Below are 19,034 nucleotides of genomic sequence, written 5' to 3'. Positions count from 1 at the left end.
GGAAGCATACCAGAATCGGCCTTTCTTAAAAGATACAAAGTTTTATTAAACAAACCTGGAATCCATAGTATTCTTACATAAATTAGACAGCAGTAAAATCTCCCTAGGGTCTATATACAAGTCACAGTGATTTCCATTGTGCAAGGGACTGTCGGGATTAGAAACAGGCTTCTCCTCCCCGCCCCCAATAACCGAGCCAGGGGGCCCCTCAGGGGGCCCAGTTCCGGCTCCTCGGGAGGTGCACACGCCCGCAAAGGCACTCCCCGCGGTGCACGCCGCATCCCCCCACAGTCCCGTGGGCCCCAGAAGTGCAACACGGTGAGGCTGCCCCAGTATCCAGCGCAAAAAAAAACAAAAAATTAAAATCCATTGAGCAGACCTGAAACCCATCTCGGAGGACCAAGGGGAAAGAACAAAACACACAGGAAATAGCTTTCACTTAAAGAACAGACTCGCCCACCGTGGGAGAGCAAACTAAGGCTCAAGAGAACTTCTCAACACACAGATAATTTATAGAAAGCCATCAGGGCAGTCCTCTTTTTTGTTTTTTTAGGGAGGACTGCTCTGTGGCAGGAAAGGCCATAGGGTTTGCAGAGCAAATGTGATATGACAACGTCACACTTGGGTGAAAATGCACCCACCCACCTTCGCCAAGACACACACACACACACACACACACACACTCTCTCTCCAAAGAAATCATTCAAACTCGCTATGAAGACACCAGTTCATGTGCTTTTCTTTCTGCTTTCAAGGCGGGCTAAACAGAAAGCCTTCTCACCTCTGCCAGCAACAGGGAGAAACAGTGCCAAAGACGTGACCAGAGTGTGTCCAGTGCACTCCAGGTAGAATGAAGGGAAACAGGAACCCGGCATCAGCTCAAATCTCTACAAGTGGAACAGTTTTAGGGCTGCAAGGTTCGTGCCGACACGAGGCAAACTCAACTGGCTGTGAAGAGTTAAAAGCCAAGCACAGTTATTTCCTCGCACCTTGTTGACCCGGGAGCTGGAGCGAGGATTGTCACATCCTGGTGTGACGTCTGTGCAGTGTGATGTGCTCAGAGCCCACCGAGTTGTGCTTTGGGGGCTTAACAGTATCCAGCCGTCATTTCACAGTTGCAACGGTCCAAAGACTTAGAGGCAACGTCGGTCAAACACAGAAATGGCAGATGCATCCCAAACCAGTCAACTGTTTTGGCTCTACCGGTGCTTTGCCTTTTTTGTTTTTCTTTTTAAATGAGTCACGATTTCACATAATTTACTCTTTCATTATTGAGGGACAGAAGGAAACAGAACTACTGGAAGTTTCCTAACAGTTACTCCTTGGGCATGGGTGGGCCTGGGGTTTCTGAGCAGTTTGATGGTGAGGATGGTGCGATCCCACCGTGGAATGAGAAACAGAAGCGTTTTGTTTCCTATTCTGCCATATTGACAGCAGACATCTGCCCACCAATGGCCATGCATGTACCATCCTGAGCAGGATTTAGACTTCTGCTGTGAAGGAATTAGAAATGGACCAGGACATTAAGTCTATGACAGAGATAATGGACGATCACCTGTTGTGATTTTCTTTCTTTGCTGGCCTTACCAATGCCTACCAAGGCAGGCTGCAGGCATTCCGCCTTTGGAAGACGAGACCTCACCCTGTATACTTCTTGCTGTGATAGATGCATTTGCTAAAGAGATCTCTTTTACAGTATTCCTACTTGAGAAAATATTGCCAGCTCATAAAATAATATAAAGCAAGATAAAGCTGTCATTCCCCCCCCCCATCCAAATTTTGTGATTTTTTTTTTCCCGTCAACATTCTGCAAGTGATTGTATTTGATCCTGGCTGTGAAACTTTCAGAACACTCGCCAAGGCGACCTATTTTTAAGTTATATGATAGCGATTGTTTCCAAGTCGATGACTCATTTTGATTAAACCAGTCCTTGCATGATGTCATGCCATTTAAATTATGGTCCCATCCCGGGCAGTTAATATGTAGCCTGCGACGCTTCAGACGCTTAAATGTGCACGACGGTTGAAAGCGGGTTTAACACCATTGTGTGTTCTTGGAATTCCTTTTCATTTTTCATTTGTTGTGCATGGCTGGGGGCTGATGACTCCGTTCGTAAAGAGCGAAGGGAAACGATGCTTTCACACGTTTGATTTTCCTGCGTATTTGTTGAAGATTCAGGCAATGCAGCTGAGGCTTCCTGGAGGTTAATTTTCATGGCCATTTTAAATCCTGGATAATGAAAATAAAACCCCAAAACAAGCATACGGACAAACGTGTCTGTGTACAATTTCTTACTATATTCAAGAAAGGTGTTTCATTTACTTATTCTTTTTTTTTTGAAGCAGAAGTCTCAATAATAATAATTTATTTTTATTGTCAGAGGATATGAGACTTATGCTTTTCCTTCTAGGTCTGTATCTCGGTGCCTAACGTTCACCGATGGAACAGTTCAGAAACCTGCATGCTCTATTTTTTAGCCAATTTTGGTCCACAACGTTTAATGCAAACGGAACATCGTCTGAGAAGCACACACTGAAAATACGGTTTTGCAGAAATACTTCCACTGGGGCTCACCATCCGAACATAATTTCCCACTGAGTTATCCAGTGTAGTTTATTTTTCCTGTACCTTCTAATCACTCTCACCCACTGAGTTGAATCCTACGTGAAGAAAAGGTCATCTATGAAAGGGGGCAGGGGGATATTTTTGTTCCTTCGGTTTCACCGTCTTTTCAAGCCTTTTTTACGATGCAAGTTCTCTTCATTCTGCCGTCAAATCCACAAAGCCACTGCCTTCTGATTTGTGGGGGACCTCGGCCAAATCCAAGAGGAGGATGCATTTCCGATGACACTTTGCCACTCTGCGCCCACCTCCCCTGTGGCCACAGCCCGGGACTAGATGGACAGCAGATTTTACTGATGCCACGTTTGAGCTGAGTCAGGGTGAACAGAGAAGGTACCACCCATTTAGATTTTTACAGACACGTTTAGAAATCAGGAGGGTGAAGCAGCGAAAGAGTGAAGAAAAGGAGTTATATACAATCCAGACCCCAAGCACCTCTGCCATTTCCCATGTCTAGGATGCACACGTGTGATGACGTATCTTGAGCAGTAGACACATCCTGGTCATGTCACCAACAGGCTGTCATTAAGTCAACCCCCAAGGGGGAAAAATTTCGAGGATGCCCTTCAGGGTATTTTCCTAATCCATTTCCCAGAGAAAAACCTCACCCATTGATTATTCTACACAAGCCAGTAGGATCTGTAAGAGGAGAATATTGCCTGGACACAAATTGAGAACGTTCACAAGGAGAAGCGAAACAGGGTCATTTTGACTCTGCCACCTGCTCACGTCCTATAGACCATTTGCCTTTCGCTTTCCCCAAAACGAAAGGCGGAAGAAAATCTTTGCATGAAGGTCGTCCTCGCCTTGGATCCCATCTTAAATGTGAGCTTAGGGAGGCACATTTTGTTCAAGAGGTTTCGACCGAAATTCCACTAGGTCGCCATCACCCTGCGCCATACGAAATTTTTGAAGGTGACACAGAAGATTTCTGGAGTAGGATAGGTTCTGTGAACAACTAATGCCACCAGTGGTTCCTGGAATGAATTCACTCCTCGCTCCCATATCATCTTCCCGTTCTTTCTCATTTCAAGGTCTCAGGTTACCAGGTAGGAAGCACTAAAGATCTTGGATAAAGATCTCCACACGCTATTTTCTTCCTCAAAAACTATAAAATGCATAAAAGATGATAAAAAAATGCCCACAACAGACTCTTTAGATTTTTTTCTCCCCAAGAAAACAGATTTTTGGAAAAAAAATTTGAAACATAAAAGAATCACAGGCTCTGCAAAGTAGGAACATTTCCATCACTGTACCGTGTGTGCGCACCTGCCACGGTTTCTTCTCCACACGCACACACACGTACATACACATGCATGCACACACACACACAGACGCACACGGCCTGTGGTCACCACCCAGTAAGTGTAGCTCAAACTTATAAAGTTAAGTCTAGGAGGAAAACCAAGAAATCACAGTAGGAAGACAACCCCAAAGGATAAACTCCACAACCAAACAATTTTTGAAAACTTCCTGCAGTGCAGGACAATTCCAGTTGTTTGAATAATGCCAGGACCGTGCCCTTCAATTGTTCCCGAGTGGTTTTGTACACATACAGACGTATATAAACGTGGGAATGTTGCTGTCACATGAAGAACACATTTCTTCTCCTCTGCTGAGTGAAGTTCTCTGCCCCGGGCAGGCTCCAATCTTCCCGATTCTAGCAAGAAAGGAGACCAAGGATTCTGTTAGTTTCAAAATCACTGGATACATTTTATCATCATCATCATCATTTTAGTAACAACACAAATGTTTCCTTTTAATACGCTATAACAACAACTACAGCACCACCACGAAAACCCTTCCTTTGCAATTCTTTTCATAAGACCCACAAGCCTGAATTCTAACTGGGGGAGAGAGAGTGGTTGTCTTATAAAAGGACTTGAAGGGGATTTTAAAGGTAGGTTTTTTTGTTTTTTTTTTTTAATCACATTGACTGGCCCCCCCCCGCCCCCAACACACACAAAACCCAGAAACTTTTCCTTGAGGCCACAGTGTTTTATTACGAAAATGGAATAAAAACTTCGAGCGTAACTTAATGGTAAACATAACGAGAAAAATGAAATTTATTGCCTTCTATTCATTTAATCCACATTTTTAGAATGAAACTGTCAGTATTAGTTGTAACAATAAGAACATCAACAAGTGAGAGATGTTATATACGCTTCGCGAGGCCCCGGGGTCAAAACTAGAGTGAGTTAAATCCAACTCACATGGCAGTGAGTGTGTTAAAAATGATTCCACTTGGCAAATATTCTATTTACACACACTTTCCCGAGAATTTATAGCCTGCATTGAGAAGGGTGATTCCTACCTGTGGAATGTCTTTATAGGATAGTTCGGACAATTGAGAACAGGATGTGAAAAAACTATTCACAGAGTATAGGACAAAATCCATCCCAGGGAGGCTCTTTCTTTAAGTAAATTTCACATGTTTGGGGTCCCTATTAGTGGAAGGCCCTAGTCTTGTCACTTATCAATTGAGGGTCCTTCATTCTAGAACAAAACCAGGCTTTTCATCATCTTAAAGATTTCTTGGATACCCATAAGTCGTAAAAACATTACGGGCAAATCAGACAAAATTAAAACCATGGAGTAGACCAGAAAAACCACAAAAAAAAATTAACGGCTTCAGGAAGGTCTTACGATTTTTGTAAATCCCACAAGTGGAATTGAGACACCCGTGAAGTTAGAAGGTCTCCAAGGTAATACAAGCAGTGGCTTTCATAAACGCACTCATCATGTACTGAGATTAAACTATGCCACGTAGACACGCTGTTTTTCTCACGGACGTAGCCACGAGGAAAATTCCTCTATCACTTTTTTTCTCTGTCATTTTAACTTTTATCCATTTTTTTTTCTTGATGCATCCATGGAAATACCAGCAGAGGATGGGGGTTTCCTGTGGGACATCTCCCTCAGGAGGCAGGTCCCTCGCTTCCAAATCTCAGCAACTGCTATGAGATCTAACGTCTGTCATGAATGGCCCTGAAAAAAAACTAACTTCCCAGTCTACACAGCTGGGAAAACTATGGGGAAATTATGGGAATGGGAATTGAAATGGGAGGAAAAAAAAAAACCAAGCTATGTCAATGAGTAGACACATCACTGACAATATTTTGCTTTTCTTGCTTGGATGTTATCAGGAAAAAAATCTCATTTAAGTGGTACAAGTGAGCAAAATCACTTTTTAGTTACCTCAAATTAAACTTAGCAAATTTCAGATGAGGTATACTTTAGTATCTTTATTTATTTGTTTTTAACAAAAAGGAATATAGAAGTAGCTTTTTTTTCTTTTTAAAGACTTTCTGTGGCTCAGGCTGGAGTGCAGTGGCGTCATCACAACTCACTTAAACTCAAGGTCCTGGGCTCAAGTGATCCTCCCGCCTCAGCCTCCCGAGTAGCTGGGACTACAGGTGTGTGCCACCATGCTGGGCTAATTTGTCTATTTTTTTTTTTTTATAGAGGTGGGGTCTTACTATGCTGCCCAGGCTGGTCTGGAACTCCTGGCCTCAAGGAGTCCTCCCACCTTGGCCCTCCAAAGTGCTGATGTCCGAATAGATGAGGTCGGCTCCACCTGGGAAATCCAGATTAGCTGGACGTGGGGTACAGTCCAACTCATTGTTTGGCGATTACTAAACATAAAGATAGACGTACCTTGCAGATGAGAGTTCCTGTCGTCAGAAATTCTTGAAGATTTCTAAGTCTTTCTCCGGCACGGGAGGGGCGGCGTCCCAGTCGTTCTCGGGGTAGGTTTCGAAGTTGGAGGTATCGCCATCGCCAGATATCTTGGGCACTATGGGAGGCTGCAGGGACCGGCAGAAACACAGAGCTGCGGTCAGAAAGGGCACCTGGACGTGGTGTACGTCACTGTACTTCCGCCGCTTTGCATAAAAATGGAAATGATTTGCAAAAGACTAAAGCTGTCTTCCTTTTGTTACGAACATGGAAAACTTGGAACCGTAACACTGTGAATGAGTGAGGTTATCAACCCTCCGTCTGACAGATGATCGTGGAGTTTGAGGGATTAAGGGAGGAAGGATGGTGGGTACCCAGCGCTTGCATCTTCCGTTCTAGAATGAGAACGACCAGGATTGCTTAGGGAAGTGCGGACGCCCAGGCCTTGCTGGGGCTGGGAGATTCTGATGTAGCTCATCTAGTGCCCAGGCTTTGGAAAATTCTAGTAAGATAGAAAGTGCACCAGACTGAGGTGTTAGCGTCACCAATGCCAAGCCTCGATCCTGCACCAACGAAAAGAGGCCACAGGGATTTTCAAAGGGAGTCAGCATTTTTTTTTCCCCCGTAAAGGACCAATTATTAAATATTTTCAGTTTTGCAGCCCATACAGCTTCTGCGGGAAGCACTCCAGTCTGCCATCAGAGCACGAAAGTGGCCATTGATAATATGTAAATGAGTGGGCGTGGCTGAGTGCCAATAAAACTTTATTTACAAAAACGCACGCTGGGCCAGACTGGGCCCACAGGCTGTAGCTCGCTGACTCCTGGATAGATTCTGGCTGAAGCACCTCCAACTCTTCCATGATGCGCACAGATACCAACTAGTTTTCTATGATCCTGTGAAATCGTGATGCCTTAGGGAGTGTGCTCAGTCTGACCTCTCTCCTCAGCGCTATTTCTGCACAAGGAACTTGGGGCGTGGTGACGTTAGGTCCTCAAGACACATCCGAGACGCAGACCTGCCACTGTTCCCGGCCCCGAACCCTGTGCTTCCTGCTAGAACACAGCAAAGCAGCTTCAAGTGAAAATTCCTGACGGAGAAGAGGCACTTAATGTGGATTTGAACGGGGACATTTTCACTTTCCGTGTGCGTGCAAACATGAGTCCAGTTTAAGGCAGAAATGATTCATGTTTAAAAAAGAAAACCCTCTTCTCACAGCTGTGTTCTGTGCTCAAGCAGAAAACGTGATCATGGAGCCCACCGTGTTGCTGGTGTAGGCGGAAAACACGTCTCACAGCATCAGAATCATCAAAGACCTGCAGGTGGAGATGTCCTGTTCTGGGGTCAGACCACACGCTGCGAAGCCTCAGTGGTGACTTGTGTGCTTCATACTCACACGGCACAACTTCCACCGCAAAATGGGTCAACCCACGTGTGAATATACCTCACGCTGGTTCCAGAAAAGATGTGAAAAATTTGCAAAGACGTTTTTAAAAGCCATTTTACATACAGTCTCGTTAATAGCACCATTTCTTCCTTCCTTTATGCCTCCACCCCATAAATGAGCTATTTCTATAAACCCGGTGCCAGGAGTGAACACCAAGTACAAGATTCTGGCCTTTGGGAAATGTCTGGCCCAGTCCACGCCCACAGGGAAGCGTGTCAATCTCAGCTGCCTGGTGAACTTGCAAAAAGGAACAACAACCAAATTACACCGAGACATCGCTTTCTAACCACCAGGTTGGCAAAAAGCTACAAGTTGTGCAACTTTTCACTGCTCTCTTTTCTCTCGTTGCAAAAGGATACGACCTCTATGGAGAGATAGGCTACAAAATTACCAACATTTCAAACCCGTTTAATCCTTGGGCCCAGTGATCTCACTTCTGCAAATTCATCTTCACATAAATGAAATGCACCAAAGTTGTTCACTGCAGCAGAAGGAAGGGAGGTCTGTTCACGTCAACTACGGCACAGTCACGGGATAGAATACAATGTATCTTAAAAGAAATGAGAAAGCTATCCGGGCACGGAGAAAGGCCTCCAGATCATATTGTCAAGTATGAGATAGGAGAATAGAACACTAGCTGGGTGCGGTGGCTCACGCCTGTAATCCGAGCACTCTGGGAGGCTGAGGCGGGAGGATTGGTTGAGATCAGGAGTTGGAGATCAGCCTGAGCACAAGCGAGACCCAGCCTCTACTAAAAATAGAAAAAATTAGCTGGGCATGGTGGCACATGCCTGTAGTCCCAGCTACTCAGGGGGCTGAGGCAGGAGGGTCGCTTGAGCCCAGGAGTTTGAGGTTGCTGTGAGCTATGATGATGCCACGGCACTCTAGCCTGGGCGACAGAGTGAGACTCTGTCTCAAAAAAAAAGAAAAAGAGAAAGAATATTGTACATAGCAGTCTAGGTTCTGTATAAGTGCATGCAGAAAGTAAAAATACATCTCTCCATAAGGGGTTTTATTAGCATCAATCAACTCTGGAAGGATACCAGAAAAGTCTACTAAAAAGTGATCACCTACAGGTGGCTCGGAGTGGATCAGACCCAGAATTGGCAACATGAACCTTTTAATATTGACTTGGTTTTTGACCAAGGTGCATATCGAACCTGTTCAAATTGTTTTGATTTTTAAAAATGCAATTTAGTCTGAAAAAAACATTGAAAAGGTAAAACCTGGAACAAAATGATGCCTATCCTCTAAGCTTTTTGTAACCCCAGGGACTCTGACTGTTTGCTCTCGGCTCAGGCCCGGAAATGAGCATGTCTGAGGTCTTTCCTCATGTACTCTGAAGTGCTAAGTTGCAAATGCTGCCTTGGAACACCCCTGTCAGACACGCGTGGTTCAGCACTATTCACAACAGTCACGATGTGATTAAACCTTAGGCGTGATACAATCAGAATTCTAGAAGAAAATGCAGGAAAGACTCTTACAGACATTGGCCTAGGCAAAGAATTTATGAAGAAGACCCCCAAGGCAATCACAGCAGCAACAAAAATAAATGAATGGGACATGATTAAATTAAAAAGCTTCTGCACAGCCAAAGAAACAGTCCAGAGAATAAACAGACCACCTACAGAATGGGAAAAAATTTTTGCATACTACACATCAGATAAAGGACTGATAACAAGAATCTATTTAGAACTCAGGAAAATCAGCAAGAAAAAATCAAGCAACCCTATCAAAAAGTGGGCAAAGGACATGAATAGAAATTTTTCAAAAGAAGATATAAAAATGGCTAACAAACATATGAAAAAGTGTTCAACATCTCTAATCATCAGGGAAATGCAAATCAAAACCACAATGAGATATCACTTAACCCCAGTGAGAATGGCCTTTATCAAAAAAACCCAAAACAACACATGTTGGCGTGGGTGTGGAGAGACAGGAACACTAATACACTGCTGGTGGGACTGCAAACTAGTGCAACTCCTGTGGAAAGCATTATGGAGGTATCTTAAACAGATTCAAGTAGACCTGCCATTTGACCCAGCAATCCCATTACTGGGCATATACCCAAAGGAAAAAAGGTCATTCTGTAACAAAGGCACGTGTACCCAAATGTTTATAGCAGCACAATTCACAATAGCAAAGATGTGGAAACAACCCAAATGCCCATCAATACATGATTGGATTAGTAAGCTGTGGTATATGTATACCATGGAATATTACTCAGCTATAAGGAATGATGAAGATACGACATCTCTATGGTTCTCCTGGAGAGAGTTGGAACCCATTCTATTAAGTGAAGTATCCCAAGAATGGAAAAACAAGCATCACATGTACTCACCAGAAAATTGGTTTCCCTGAACATCACCTAAATACAAATCTGGGAATGACACCAATTGGACATCAGACTGAGGTGGGGGGTGGGGGAGGGGATGGGGGTATGCCTACACAATGAGTGCATTGCGCACCGTTTGGGGAGTGGTAACACTTGAAGGTGCTGACTCGGGAAAGGGGGGGGTGGGGAAAAAAATATGAAACTATTGTTTTTAACTTGCACTGTTCACTTAATAATTTATCATGAATATTTCCCATATTATTTCATATCATTGTACAAGAAACAATGTATACATTATGAGGACATACTGTATCTAACAAGATATACTGTTAGACTCTTTGATTCTGTAAAATTAAATTAAAAAAAATAAAATAAAATAAAATAAAAAAAATGAAAAAAAAAAAAAGAGATATAAGTCTCCACTAAAGAAGGGAATTAGCTTCAAATTAAAGAGAAATTATGAAAAAAAAAAAAAAAAAAAAAAAAAAAAAAAAAAAACAGTCACGATGTGAAATCCACCTACGTGTACATCCAGGGATGAATGGAGAAACAAGATGAGCTGTAAATCCATGACGGAATATTATTCAGCCATGAAAAAGGATAAAATCCTGCCATTTTCAGCAGCACGGATGGAGTTGGAGGTCATTATGGTAAGCAAACTAAGATGGAATATTATTTAGCCATGAAAAAGGATAAAATCCTACCATTTGCAGCAACATGGTTGGAACTGGAGATCATCATGGTAAGCAAACTGCAATGGAATATTATTCAGCCATGAAAAGGGATAAAATCCTACCATTTGCAGCAACATGGTTGGAACTGGAGGTCATTATGGTAAGTGAACTACAATGGAATATTATTCAGCCATGAAAAGGGATAAAATCCTACCATTTGTGGCAACACGGATGGAATTGGATGTCATTATGGTAAGTGAAATATACCCGGCACAGACAGACAAATATCACAGGTTCTCATTCATATGTGGGAGTTAAAAAAACAACGGATTTCATGGAGGCTGAGAGTAGAACGATGGTTTCCAGAGGCTCAGGGGGTGGTGGAGGGAGATGACAGAGGCTGGTGGACAGGTACAACACAGAGTGAGAGAGAAGGAAGAAGTTCTAGTGTTAGACAGCACCGTGGGGTCACTACAGTTAACAACGCTCTACTGCATATTTCAAACTAGCTAGGAGAGAAGATTGGCAATATTCCCAGTGCAAAGAAACGATAAATGTTTGAGGTGTTGCATGCCCTGAACACCTTCACCGGATCCTTACACACTCCATGCATGTGTCAAGATATCACCATAGATACGCACAGACACCATGTACCAGTAAAAAGGGCTGGGTTAAAAAAATAGGCATTTTGGCTAAAAATGTTAGATGGTCTGAGACACTCACCGAGGCAGACAGGGAAATGTGTGGCTCTAAGACGTCCACCGAGAAGGGAATGCGGCTTATGAACGATTGGAGGTGACTGCTTGTGTTGTACAAATGAATTACAAGCCTGACACAAATAAACGGGTCACGGAATCACAGTCTGTCCCTGTGAACAAGGGCCAGTCATACCTTCAGCTTTCTCTGCGGGACGGCGTCCCAGTCCATGGATCGGAACCAGCGATGTCGCTTCACGTCATTGGCGCCGTTCTTGAAAAGAAACACGCATCGTCAGCGGGTGGGGTTTGACAGAGCAGGAAAGAACCGTATCTCAGAGAAGCTCTACGTCATTTAGTGCAGAAACAAACAGAAAGAAGCTTTTGCTGTGTTCCGAGCAATTGTCCTCGGAGGGTGAGCGCCTCGGGAAACCAGGAAGCAAGTGGTTTGTGTTTTATTTGCTTTTCTTTCTGGTAGCAACAAACCCAGTCCGGAGGCTTGTATGTTACAATGCTCTGCACCGAAGACTCAAAGATAAATGCTACTTAGCCTCTCGACATAAAATTGGACACGCGGTGATTTGTGAGTCTGTCTCCTGGGTTCATCTTGACAATTTTACTTGGTATTTTATAAACTCTGAAAGGAGGGTTCTCCGGGTGGTGTAACTGGGTCAGGGCGACCTGGCAATCAAGTACAGGACTCGGACTCAAACCAAATCCAGCCTGGGAGATCTTAGTGATAACAACATGTGACTTTCCAACTAACCATGTGCCTGCAGTTCTGCCTGCTCCATGCTCAGGGGTGATACCAGGGACCACCCGTCCCAAGTGTCAGGCATGGACTGCACCCTTCTTCCTTGTCATTACATGCATGGAAACTTTGTTATCAGCTAAACGTGAGGCGGTAGAAGAAATAAACGTGCTCTCTGCGAACTGGACCCACTGCAGAGGAATTCAACACTACGCTCTTAATGTGTGTTATCACTTCACGTTTTTGTAAAGTTTTAAATTTCCTATCCTCAAAAAGGAATCTTGTCCGTGATCCTATCTGGAATAGAAAAAAAAAAAAAAAGAGCAATGTGAATTTTTTTGACTTTTCCCCCCATCCTGTTGTTTAGACAACTTTTCCCTTTCCTATTGGAAAATGTTATTTTCCATCTATAGCAAAGTCAAGTATCAAATTGTTGTTGAGATTTGCCACGAGTTATGCTGTGAATGGAAGTGAGACTTTTATCCCTGATTAGATAAAATTCTAGTTTAGATATTAAGGGATGAGTGTGTTTATATATTCAGACATATACTTACATATGTACACACACATATATTTTATGTATATAAGTGGTTGTAAAATTCTAGTTTGGATCTTGTGTGTGTGTATGTGTATATATATACACTTTATATACACACTTTTTATACTGTATATGTACATACTTTATATACTGAATATATACATATTTTTTATGCTAAGGAATAAAATTATACTAAGTATGCTTTTTATATTTAGGGATGTATGTGTTTATATACTGATATGCATATTCACATATGTATACACACGTATATATACTTTATATATACAGTATATAAATGGTAGTAAAATTCTAGTTTGGATCCTGTGTGTGTGTGTGTGTGTGTGTATATATATGCTTTATATACACACTTTTTATACTGTATATATACACAACTTTATATACTATATATACACTTCTTATGCTAAAGGGTAAAATTATACTAAGTACACTTTTTATATTAAGGGATGTGTGTATTTATATACTCATACACATATTTACGTATACATATGCACACATATATACTGTATATACAAAGTATATATACAGTAGTATATATACAGTAGTAAAATTCTAGTTTGGATACTATATATATATATACACACCTTTATATACATACTTTGTATACTGTATATACACACACTTTTTATACTGTATATATAACGTGTATATATACACACACAGTATGCAAACTAGAATTTTATCTACTACATATATACATAGGATATGAAGTGTGCGTATGTGTTTGTGTGCATACAGTCATGCACCACACAAACAATGTTTCGGCCAACAACACACTGCGTGTACAATGCTGGCCCCCCATATGATTATAATGCACCTGGAACATTCTTATCTCCTAGTGACATGCAGGCATCATAACATCTCAGCGTGACACATACCTCATGTGTCTGTGACGTGCTGGTGTACACAAAGCTACCGCACTGCAGCTGTATAAAAGTACATGCACACAATTGTGTGCAATACATAACACTTGATCACGATAAACGACTATGTTACTGGGTTATGTATTTACTATACTACACTTTTTATTGTTATTTCAGGGTGTTCTTCTATTTATTAAAAAAAAGAAAAAAGAAAGTTAACTGTAACACAGCCTCAGGTGGGTCCTTCAGGAAGTATCCAGAAGAAGGTGTTATTATCACAGGAGGTGACAGCCCCACGCATGTTCCTGCCCCTGAAGACCTTCCAGCGGGACGAGACATGGAGGTGAAGACAGTGATATTAGCGATCCGGACCCTGTGTAGCCCTAGGCTCATGTGTGTGTTTGTGTCTTACTTTTGAACAAAAAAGTTTAAAAGCAAACAATAAAAATTAAAAATTTTCAAACAGAAAAAAAGCTTACAGAATAAGGATATAAAGAAAAAAATTTTTTTGTAGAGCTGTACAATTTTTTTTTTTTAGGCTAAGTGTCATTTAAAAAAAAGAGTCAAAAAATTTAAGATCATTAAAACATTTACAAAGAAAAAGTTACAGCAAGTTAAGGTTGATTTATTGTTGAAGAAAGGAGAATATTTTTCATAGATTTAGTGTAGTCTAAGTGTGCAGTATTTATAGAGTCTATAAAAGTGCACAGAAATGTCCCAGGACTGCAAATCTACTCACCACTCACCGCCTAACTCACCCAGAGCAATTTCTAGTCCGGCAAGCGCCATTCATGGTAAGTGCCCTATACAACTCCACCATTGTTCATCTTTTGTATCGTATTTTCACTGTCTTTTCTGTGTTCAGATAAACAAACACTTACCATTAGCCTTACAATTGCCTACGATATTCAGGACGGGAACATGCTACACAGGTCTGTAGCCCAGGAGTACTAGCTATTCCATATAGTCTGAGCATGTAGGATACGCCATCTAGGTTTGTGAAAATACACACAAGGGTGTCTACACAAGGATGAGATCGCCTAATAACACATTTCTCAGAATGTAACCCCGCCGTTAAGCAATGTAAGAGACAATGTGTACATATAATACATAACATGTATAAACACACATACCTTAGTCTTTGGAGGGTAAAAATGAAGTATGTATATGTATAAAATACTAAAATATATATATACACATACCTCACATACTGTGCATGTATATATACGGTGTATAAAGTATATAAAAATGCAATGTGTATGTGTGTACATACACACACCACACACACTTCATAGAAAGTATATAAAAATGCAATATGTATATATACACACATATATATTATATATACACTTTATACACATATGTATATATAAAAATGCAATGTGTATATATATAATACACACACCACACAGACTTCATATATCATAGATGAAGTACATGAAAATGCAATGAGTATGTGTATATATACACACACACCACACACGCTTCATAGAAAGTATATAAAAATGCAATGTGTATGTACATATATACACACATACATTATATATATACACTTTATATACTTTATGCATGTATGTATATATAGTGCATAAAGTATATAAAAATACAATGTGTATGTGTACATATACATGCACCACACACTTCATATAAAATATATAAAAATGCAATGTGTATATATACATATGTATTATATATACACTTTATATGCATTATGCACGTATGTATATATAGTGTATAAAGTATGTAAAAATGCAATGTGTAATATATACATACATATTATATATACACTTTATACACTGTATGCACATATGTAATAGTGTATAAAGTATATAAAAATGCAATGTGTATGTGTATATATACACACATCACACACACTTCATATATAAAATATACAAAGTACACAAAAATGCAATGTTTACATACAGATACATACATATATATTATATACACACATTATATATTTTACCCACGAATGTGTGTGTGTGTGTGTGTGTGCATGTGTGGTGTGTGTATAAAGCCATCTAACATGAAAGAAAGAGGAAAAGACCGTCAGCGCAGGAAATTTTCCAAGCGTGGAGGACAGAGCTGCGTCCGCGGAGGACGAAGGCGTTAAACAGAACGGCCACGCTTGCATAAGAGAAAGGATCGTGGCTCCACGTGAAGGGGTGGCCCAGGGCAGAGCGGGAAACAGCAGGTGCAACGGGGAAAGGTCCGGGAGGGGGAGAGTCGCCCACCCAGCCGGGTCAGGGCTGACCGTGAAGACGGGGGATCATGAAGCCCCCGGGCTCGGCGCTAGGACTGACAGACCGAGTTCCACGGGGAAGGGAGGGAGGGAAGGCTGAAGCCCAGGACGGGGTGGTTGCAAACAGGAAGCTCTGACGACCGCCCGGGAAGGCAGGGAGGGACGCACCTGGCCGAGGACGGCGGCGGCCCGGCAGGGAAGAGAGAGAAAGGGACCTTCTGTGTGCTACCTACGGCACCACCTGCACCAGGACTGTGTTTTCATTGCGCTGTTCACGGTAGCCACGCTGTGGGATCGACCAGGGCGTCCATCAAGGGGAGAACGGATAAAGGGAATTTGGTGTATACGCACGACAGAATACCACGCATGCAGCCTCAAAGAAGGAGATGGTGCCGTTAATGGCAACGTGGATGAGCCTGTGGGATGTCACGTGACGTGAAACAAGCCAGGCACAGAAAAGAAAGGACGGCACGGTGTCACTCACATGTCAGGGCTCAGAAAGCTGAATTCGCAGAAGCAGAGAGTAGCAAGGTGCTTACTGGGGGCTGGGGCTGGGGAGATGTTGCTCAAAACCCACCAAATGTCAGCTCGACGGGAGGAATCAAACCAACAAATCTATGGCACATCCCGGTGACTGTACAGTTAATGACGACATATTCCTGAAAACCTCTAAAAGAGATCTGCAGTGTCCTCACCACAAATAAATGATAATTACGTGAGGTCACGTGAGTTACTTAGCTCCAGGGAGCCATTCGACAAAGGGTGCGTATTTCAAAACATCATGTTGTACAAGAGAAATATGCATGAATTTTTATCTGTTACTTTTTATTTAATTAATTTATTTATTTTTTTTGAGACAGAGTGTCGCTTTGTTGCCCTGGCTAGAGTGAGTGCCGTGGCGTCAGCCTAGCTCACGGCAACCTCAAACTCCTGGGCTCAAGCGATCCTCCTGTCTCAGCCTCCCGAGTAGCTGGGACTGCAGGCGTGCGCCACTATGCCCAGCTAATTTTTTTCTACATATATTTTTAGTTGGCCAGATAATTTCTTTCTATTTTTCAGTAGAGACGGGGTCTCGCTCTTGCTCAGGCTGGTCCCAAACTCCTGACCTCGAGCGATCCTCCCACCTCAGCCTCCCAGAGTGCTGGGATGACAGGCGTGAGCCACCGCGCCCGGCCATGAATTTTTATTTGTTAATTAAAAAAAAAAAATAATATAAATTAGGTGGTTTCTTGAATCTCACTCTGTCAACTCTCCACATCAGGAAATCCTCGCCACACTTGAAGACCTAGCTCAGGTGTTTGGGAGCTTTTTCTAGTTTTCCTTAGACTGGGAAGGTTTGTTCTCCCCGCTTCTGGGGTATTACTGAGGTCACTCTGGTACTCTCAGAAAATTCCACGCATCGGTCATCTGCATCTCCCCGCAACCCTGGCAAGGGGCCCTGCTCATTGCTAAATGGTTGCAACATTCAAACAGGACTTGTCCACTCTCACAAAGAGCCACGGCAGAGGTGAGCCCAGACCACGCAAACTGTGATTGGGATCTTATTTGGAAACAGAATCTTTGCAGATGTGATTAAGTGGAGATGAAGTTATTAGGGAGGGCCCTAAACCCAGTGACAGCTGTCCTCCTAAGGGACAGCAGAGGAGACACAGGCACAGAGGAGAAGCCACGTGGAGATGGAGGCAGAGGCTGGAGTGACGCGGCCACAAGCCCAGGGACGCCTGGAGCCCCCAGGAGCTAGAAGAGGCAGGAAGGAGCCTCCCCTGGAGCCTGCGGAGGGAGCGCGGCCCCAAGACACCTGCGTTTCAAACTCCTGGGCTCCGGGACTGGGGGAAGGTGAATCTCTGTTGCTTTAACCCCTACGTTTGTTACGGCAGCCACAAGAAACTCCTGTGAACACAGACAGAGGGCCCTGAGAGATCTATGTGCCTCAAGCCTCACACACTGGTTCCCTGTGTCTCTCTGTCCACATTGCAATTTCCAGGGTGAACGGGCACATCCGTGCCCATCCATGCGCCTCCAAGGATATCCAGGACTTTGAAATAGCTAACATAAAATCCACGAATCCTGGCAAATGCAGAGATGCCAAAACGGAACCGGGACATGCCTACGAGACATCATACTGTTTACAGAACATTCAGTTCCTTAATTATATTTCCCGCCACAGAAAAAGCATGTGGAAATCATACGTGATGTGCACCTTGTAAAATAATCACTGCTTCCCATAAAGACGCGTGCAGCTGTGTTCAGGGCAGACGTAGGCACAGCAGCCCAGAGGTGGGAACAGCCCACATGACCATCAAAGGATGGCTGGACAAACGGAAAGGGTCTCTCCGTAGAACGGAACACTAACCGGCCGTAAAAAGGCATGAAGTCACTACAATGAACCCAGAAAACACTGAGTGGAAGAAACCAGGCACAGAAGGTCATGTTTTGTGCCATTCTATTTTCAGGAGAGCCCAGAATAGGGCAACTTATGGAGAAAGAAAGTAGATTAGTGGTTGTTTAGGGCAAGAGGTGCTGGAAGGACACTAAACGATGAAGAATATAGAATTTCCGGCCGGGCGCGGTGGCTCACGCCTGTAATCCTAGCCCTCTCTGGGAGGCCGAGGTGGGAGGATCGCTCGAGGTCAGGAGTTCGAGACCAGCCTGAGCAAGAGCCAGACCCTGTCTCTACTAAAAATAGAAAGAAATTATATGGACAGCTAAAAATATATATAGAAAAATGAGCCGGGCATGGTGGCGCATGCCTGTAGTCTCAGCTACTCAGGAGGCTGAGGCAGGAGGATCGCTTGAGCCCAGGAGTTTGAGGTTGCTGTGAGCTAGGCTGATGCCACAGCACTCTAGCCCGGGCAACAGACTGAGACTCTGTCTCAAAAAAAAAAAAAAATATATAGAATTTCCTTTTGGAGGTGATGAAAATGTTCTAAAATTAATCACAGTGGTAGTTGCACGTAACCACATGAATACGAAAAGCCACGGAATCGCACATTTTCAATGGGTAAATTGTAGGGCGTGGGAAGGCTCTCTCAGAAAGGCTGCTTAAAAAATAAAACAAAATAACGAGCGATAACTTATAAATTGCTGTTGCCCCATTGGCTTGTGTGGAGAGGTGGGGAGATTCGGGGGTCTTGGGGGCCCAGAAACCCAGCTTTGAAATCAACCAAGAA

The 19,034-nt window shown here is 42.9% G+C and overlaps 1 protein-coding gene across 1 annotated transcript in view; it reads right to left on the bottom strand.

Moving 5' to 3' along the window:
- Positions 1-4,124: 4,124 nt before the first annotated feature.
- Positions 4,125-19,034, bottom strand: part of PRKX (protein kinase cAMP-dependent X-linked catalytic subunit) — a 78,170-nt gene continuing 63,260 nt past the window's right edge. The window contains exons 7-9 of the mRNA XM_069463643.1: positions 11,649-11,726; positions 6,281-6,429; positions 4,125-4,283 (exon numbers count right to left, since the gene is read on the bottom strand). Of these exons, the coding sequence (XP_069319744.1) occupies positions 6,304-6,429; positions 11,649-11,726 (204 nt within the window). The 3' untranslated portion in view covers positions 4,125-4,283; positions 6,281-6,303. The remainder of the gene's footprint in view (positions 4,284-6,280; positions 6,430-11,648; positions 11,727-19,034) is intronic.

This window comes from Eulemur rufifrons, chromosome 30 (assembly GCF_041146395.1).
Source record: "Eulemur rufifrons isolate Redbay chromosome 30, OSU_ERuf_1, whole genome shotgun sequence".
NCBI classification, from domain to species: Eukaryota; Metazoa; Chordata; class Mammalia; order Primates; family Lemuridae; genus Eulemur; species Eulemur rufifrons.
This window is presented reverse-complemented; position numbering and strand designations above follow the sequence as displayed.